Here is a 7,690-nt window from a genome sequence, read left to right as displayed (position 1 = left end):
TTGACCACCAAATTAATTTCTAATTAATTCATAACCAATACTAATTAAATAAATATGATTTCTCCTTTAATATATTATTCTTATAATATATTAATAAATCATAATACTCTCTCTTTCTCCTTAAATTACATTGTCAAGTTGCTTTGGAGAAGGCAACCCAAAAGGACCATGCATAACCGGGTCAAGTACATACCAAATATAGTTACGGGCTTAGACACTATTCCAACAAAACTATCCCTATCATACACATAACATATCATACAGAAATATCTCGTAACCAAACATGTATCCATACCAAGATAATTATCACGAAGACAATCATCTTCTAAAATACTCCTACTTGGTGGGCCGGCATTGTGGCCTTAGACCCACCCTTATTGGGAGGTAACTCACCTCAAAAGGCTGATTGCTGAAAAGTTGATCTGAAAATGTCTAACAGCTGCTCCGGTGATCCCCCGGCTATATTCTCATAAAACACTTAATCAGATATTGATACTAATCCCAGAGTAAAATGAGGATTTTACCCCTGACTGATTCCAAACCAAAGTTAAGTCAAAGTCAACTTCCAGTTGACCCGTCTCGCCGAGTTGGCTTACCAACTCGTCGAGTTCATATCCGGCCGATTGACCTTACTCCCGTCTCTACTCGTCGAGTTAGGCATTGTCTCGACGAGTTCTCTTCCTAACTGAATACACAATGGTCCTTCATCCAACTCGCCGAGTTGTATGAACAACTCGTCGAGTTAATCTTCATCCGATGAACACGTTCTGTCCTCGACTCACCGAGTTGACGAACAACTCGCCGAGTTTTATGAAGATTGTCTTGGACCCGCCGAGTCAGGGCATTGACTCGCCGAGTCCCTCCATTGATGAGTCTGGCTTCCGACTCACTGAGTCCACCTATGGCTCACTGCTCTACTCGCCTACTCGAAAAGGGGGAAAAATCGGGGACTCGCGACTCGACTCGCTGAGTTCGAAGAACAACTCGCCGAGTCGCATCCATGCAATCTCTCTACATTCGCTTCTGCTTGAATCCAGTGCATTCCATTCATATATCTGGGTTCCTAGGACTCGGTTAACACATAAAGTTTCCAACTTTACGTGTATATAATCATCCATGGGAATTCTAAGGCTCAAAACACACAAAAGGGGTAGATCTAGGGCTTTCATGCAATACGGCCCCATAAAGGTATTAGATCTAGGCTTCTGCAACTCGAACAAAGCCAGATCTAGCAGCTATTCAGCCCATTATGATCCCTATACCACTGACAAGCTTGGAAATGGGTCAAGGATAGCTTAATGGTGTTCTAATGGGGATTTGAGCATAGAAACAGAATAGATCCGAATTGTACCTCAATGAACTCTGGATTAAGTCCTAGATTCTTGCTCTTCACCTTCTCTTTTGGTCTTTCCTTCCTTCTCTTCTTCAAACTCCAAGGAACAAGCACAAGATCTCTTCAAATCACAAGGAAAGGGTTAGGGTTCGGTATATGATGCTCTGAGGGTGATGGAGGCTAACTTGGGGCGCATAAAGGGGTTTAAATAGGGTGCAAGCCCCTGAAATTAGGGTTTCTTCCAAACTGATGGACTCGCCGAGTCCAGAATATGGACTCGCCGAGTCTCCAACTTAAACGTGCTCAAAATTCCGTCCCTACTCGGCAAGTCTAGTCTACGAATCGCTGAGTCCAAGGCTAAAAAGGTAAAATACTCAGATAAATCATACATACCAGGAACCAGGTGCTACACATATTTTGATAAACCAAAATTAAGGTGATAATAATTATGTTTTAAATCGCATTTGGCAGACATAAAACGTAATATCAACATATTGCATTAAGTTTAAGAAACTAATTTCATATATTAGGTTTCAAAGTAAAAAAATAATAACTACTATTATCATTTGACATTATAACAATATAAACTGATATTTAGTCTTTTTAATAAAACTCTTATTTATTATGAAAGACATGCATTTTAAATGTAGTTTCAATGCTTATTAAACTATTTTAAAGTTGACTATTAAAAATTTTACATAAAAACTATTTTTAATAAAAACTTGATTTTAACCGTTCTAAAACGCTTTAATGAATAGTCGTTTATAAACATCTTATGTTGTCTTTTAAATATTTATTTTTTAAACTCCAAGTAATATTATTTTATGATAAAATGTTATTTAATATGTGCTTTCTAGTGGATAGAGAAAAGAACACGCCAAGCATTGGAATTGACATGAGAGAGATCAAGCACAAGTGGAACGAATGCCTTGATGTTGGTGATCCTGTAGGGTTTAAGGTTTTGGTGGATGGGTTGGTGTTATCATCACTAGCCATGAGAAACGACCAAGCAAGAAGCAAGCAAGAGAAGGAAGCCGAGAAGGAGGAAGTCGCGACGAGGAGGCCGACGGTAGGGGGAGACGATAATTGGGATTAGATGGTAGGGAGTTCAGAAACCGTATTAAGGTAATTTTCCCAATAATTGGAATGATTTCATTAACACGAATATATAGTACAATACAACACAGACCTAATACGGGACTATACAATAATAAATATGCGCTAAGTACAGTAATAATAATTTGGTCACTAAAATGAAAATTTTCCAAAAGCACTTATACCAATTTTTTTAAGGATAGCTGAATATATTAAAGCTAGCAAGAAAGGGAAAAAATAACAAATTAAGGTAAAGTCATTAAAAGGTTTGGAGCCAATCACTCGAAAAAACCTTAACCTTTATGTTTCTATTGACAAACCACAAAAAAAAATTAACTATATTGTGAAACAAAACTTCACGAGAAGGAAGATTATTACCAAACACAATCTCGTTTCTAAACCTCCGTAACTCACAAAGCACCACTCCTAAAATAGCACTTATACCAAATTGATCGTCGTATTAACAAAATGTCCTAATCATCACCATCTTTGAAATATTTTGAGTTTACTAAGGTAGTATTTGATTTTTCTTAGAAGCTCTTCTCCGCTTTTTTTTTTTTTTTTTTTTTTTTTTTTTTTTTTTTTTTTTTTGACTGTGGACGGAGATGCTTTTGGGTCCAACATTGTAGATGTTTTTAAAGCCGGTTGAGTCCAACATTGTTGGTGAATTATGTTTAAATTATTATATCAAGATACATAAAGACGTGCAAAAAATACCAATTTTCGACTGTAATATAACTGATTTATTATATCAAGTTTAAATTATGTTTTTTTTAGTAACCAGTTCGTTTAATGTAATGCAGCATTGATTCTAATTCTTTAATATTTTGTTATAGGGCAAATTGCGACGAATTGGAATACATTTTCTTAGTTTTACTAAAGTAGATAACCTTTTTATCTACAATAACAATCCCTTGATTTTTTTCTATGCTTTGAAATTAAAAAAAACAAAAAAAAAAAAAAAAAAAAAAAAAAAAAATAGTTACATGTAAAAATGTTAGACATGAACTCCTTTTTTTATTGACTTTGTTGGAACATTGCACTTATATTTTAATGAATAATACAATGTTCGATATTTTATTTTTATATATTTGTTGAAAGGGAGAAACCTGAGGTGGGTCATTAAGAACCCATCAACCACAAATCCAAGAGTCAAAAACCACAAAAGCCTAAAAACACCATTGCCCAAAGCGTTGTTTTAACGCACATAATAATTATACCACCAACATGACATTATAAATAAGCATATGCCCTTTCTCTGTTAACATCAAATCAAAACCTCATAAACAAACTTAACAAAGATACAAAAATGAGCGTGGAGTTATTAGATGGTGCCACCATTGTTGGCTTTGTGGAAGATGATGAAGCATTCAATGGTTCAATTCAAGATCGATTTGCTAACTTGGATACCAACCATGATGGTTTGCTCTCCTACTCCGAGATGCTAAAAGAGCTACAATGTCTAAGAATGATTGAAACCCATTTCGGGGTTGATGTGAAGACTGATCCAGAAGAGTTGTCTCATGTCTATGATTCTCTATTTGTGCAGTTTGATCGTGATTCAAATGGAACTGTCGACTTGGAGGAGTTCAAAGCTGAGACTAAAAGAATGATGCTTGATATGGCGAATGATCTTGGTTTTTTGCCTGTTCAGATGATTCTAGATGAAGATAGTTTCTTGAAAAAAGCTGTTGAGAGGGAGTTCACAAAGTTGCAATCAAATACATCGGCTTAGTTTTTGAGTTTTGGTTTGGCATCATATATATGGCCATATACTTGTGGAAAAGGATGCGTATGTTTTTAATTTCAAGAATAAATGGCGGGAATATATATGTCAAGAATTATATTTTTACATTGTAAAATTACATCAGGAGTTGCATATGTATTAAAAATAGAGTAACTTATATAAATCGTACATGTAACATGTGGTTGTCTGTGCCTTCGCGGTCAACTTTTAATATTATATGGTCCCTGACTTTGGATTTTGTTTCGGGAATGGTCACTCTGTCTCCTACCGTCTTATTTCATTGTTTAACACTTAGCAAAATGACCTTTATACCCTCGTTTGGTCATTTTTCGTATTTGGTCCCTCCTTCATAGTCTCTGATGAACTCGATCTCTTCTCTACTGATCATTCAAAGTTATTAATGTTTTTTTGAAAGAGAAAGTTAGTAATGTTGTTGGATGTAAAAATGAAAATCATATCTATTGTGTTGGATGTATATGTTCTTTCACTAGAGATAAGAAACCAATTGTCCGCAAAGCCAATGTGCACTCATTTCATATAATATTCTATACAAAACAAACCTCTAAAATTATTCCCAGTTTCTCTCACCGCAATTCATCTAAGGAACAAGCAAAAAGTAAAATCCTCAATATATATATATATATATATATATATATATATATATATATATATATATAGAGAGAGAGAGAGAGAGAGAGAGAGAGAGAGAGAGTTAGGTTCAAATGTTTTCAACAAATATTGTGTGCCTAAATGCACCAATGAGAATTCAATAAATAATAAATAATTAAATAAATCAATAAAGGGTATTTTGGACCTTTTGTACTTTTAATTAAGGAAATCATTTAATTGAAATCTTACAATTAAGGAAAGAAAATCAGTATTTTAAAACCCTAATAATAACCCCTTTGGTTCATTGGCATCTACAGAACATTGACTTCTTCCTCCAGCTTCCATCGACAAGTATTCTATCCCATTCCAAAGCTTCGGTGATCGAAAAAGAGAGGGTGGTCAGAGCCGACACCCTTTGCCAACAATTATGATGTCACAACCCAGAGAAGGGTTCACGGAAAGCAAGACGACAATTGTTGAAGGAGGCGGAATCCGACGAAACAAAGAGGCGGCATCCGACTCTATATACTCGATGAACCCTAATTAGTGATTTCTTATTCTCTTTATCTTTAAATGCTAGATTTGGATGTATTCGATTATAATGTATTGCTGGAAATCATCGCCGCCTAACATCATTATCAACCATTGTTACTCGATCTATAGTTGCAGGTAATTTTTTTAAATTCTTATTGATTTACCAAAATTAATCTCTTTTGGACCAAAATACTCATTAAACGTCATTTGGCCATTCTAATTTAAAATTCTAACCAACACTCATTTTGGTCGATTACTTTTGGGAGATTAATATTGGGCATTGGTAAGGAAAAAGGATTGACTGGGTTATTAAAAGTTTGTACAATTATTGATTGCCGACTTTGTTTATATTTGAATGTTTGTTGTACAAATACTAAAATAAATATGTTATGAATTTTTTTCCCAGTTGAGTTCACAATGATTACGAATACTCATATCAACGAAATTTAGTTTCCCACTTGGGTTCATAATTTTTTTGCCCACTAAATGTTCGATGAAATGCCTATATATAAGACTCCGTCTTTTTTCATTGCAGTTTTTGGATTACACGATTGTATTGCATATGTTATACGCATATTGGTTTTTAACATTTTTTGATGATTTCTTTGTCTATTTATAAGGATCATGGTCTTTGTTGATAAATACCTAGCACCCACATTAAGATTCTAACTTCATTAATTGTTTTAGATGAATTTTGGTTTGTTTGATGATAATGCGTAACAAGTGCTTCTTCAAATGCCTGAAAGAGAATCTAAAGAATTTAACATTATGGTATGCATTTTGTCAGAATTATTAGCAACACGTGTTTTATCTAATTGTTTAAAAGGTAATTAATTTGTCTGTGTATTATTTTTGGTTCAATTTGTGATTTTGAATTCTAATTTTTATTGTCGCTCATTATTGTATATTTGGAATCTAAAAGACATTGGTGAAAATTTTATTTCTTATCTTCCTCATGAATATCAAGCACCAAAGGAATAATTTTCAATTAGTAGCAGTAGCAAAATTGTCTTAGTATCTAATATGATGAGGGTAATTCTGCCAGAATGGAATCACGAATTCCAATTTTGTTAGAATGAAATCTAATATGTTGGTTTGATAAAATGTTCACTTCAAATTATTCTACTTATTCTAATGTATGTTGTATAAAATCATGCTCATGTTTATCTCCTTTTTGCAGCTCCTTGTATAAAATCATTCTCATGCAATACAATTCTGACAGAATGCCAATCGCACAAAATGTCAATCTCATAGAATGCTAGCATATTTTGAAGTGGCTTAGAGGTCAAACATACACAAAATGTCAATCTCACAACAAGTATATTTGTTTAACTGGTAATAAATTTGTGATACTTTATGGTTGACTTTATAGTCTCTACTACATTCTGTCAGAATTTATAGTTTTTATTTTTCTAATATATCCTGTCAAACTTTATAGTGTTTAATACATTCTGTCAGAATTTATAGTTTTTATTCTATTAGAATGCATTGAATTGTTTAATTTTTGAAACTTGATTATGTTTTCTTTTGTGGATTTAGGTTTTGAAGAGGCTAACATTGATGTGGAGAAGGAAGAAAACATATAGAACAAGAGTGTATTATACCAGAATGTGTTATGCTACAATGTATAAAGTGTTGCTTAAAAATCATTTCTTTTAGAATGTTGTTATTATTCAATTAATCACAATCATACAATGTAATTATTTGTTATATTATTAGTTCAAGAATTGATTTTGTGTATTCTTTCAGAATGTATTTACTAGTTTATGGTTGGCATTCTGTCATTATGACAGAATAAAATCGAAAAATATATTTACTAGTTTATGGTTGGCATTCTATCATTTTGACAGAATAAAATCAGATTTTTAAATTTGAATTAATTTAAAATATTCATTTTTTAAAAAAGAAAGGAATTAACTATCCCTAAAAATCCGAAAATTTCCTTTTTTAATATAGGTTAATTGACTAAAATGTCCTTATGCTGAAATTTGTGTAATTATATGGTATATGCTATCCTATTCTACTATCATAGACCCTCAAATCATAACCCTTGATTATATTTCATCCGATCACTACAAGAAAAAGACCCTTTTACGATGCGCAAACCACGACACTCATTGATTTATGTTACGCAAAAGAGAGTGACATTAAAAAAGTGTCATCTCTTCAAAAAATTTAAGGATTTAAGTCACGCATTATTGCGTGGCCTTAAATTAGTGTCATAAGAAAAAAAAATTAAGAACACGGAGGGCGCTGTATCTTAAATGGGCGTCTTCTATAAGTGTTGCTTTATAATTTTAATGAACGCGCGTGTTTAGTAGATACGGGCGAAAATGAAATCCCCAAAATTTTAAAAACCCGCCTTGTTTTTT

The 7,690-nt window shown here is 33.2% G+C and overlaps 1 protein-coding gene across 1 annotated transcript; it reads left to right on the top strand.

Moving 5' to 3' along the window:
- The first annotated feature begins 3,737 nt into the window (after nt 1-3,737).
- On the top strand, nt 3,738-4,163 carry LOC145064544 (uncharacterized). Its single transcript, XM_079011971.1, has one exon. The coding sequence runs from the start codon at nt 3,738-3,740 to the stop codon at nt 4,161-4,163; it is 426 nt and encodes a 141-aa protein (XP_078868097.1).
- The last annotated feature ends 3,527 nt before the right edge of the window (nt 4,164-7,690 follow it).

Source organism: Lactuca serriola, chromosome 7, assembly GCF_051521515.1.
Source record: "Lactuca serriola cultivar US96UC23 chromosome 7, Lser_US96UC23_V15, whole genome shotgun sequence".
Lineage (NCBI taxonomy): Eukaryota > Viridiplantae > Streptophyta > Magnoliopsida > Asterales > Asteraceae > Lactuca > Lactuca serriola.
The sequence above is the reverse complement of the archived record's forward strand: the minus strand, read 5'-3'. Positions and strand labels throughout refer to the sequence as shown.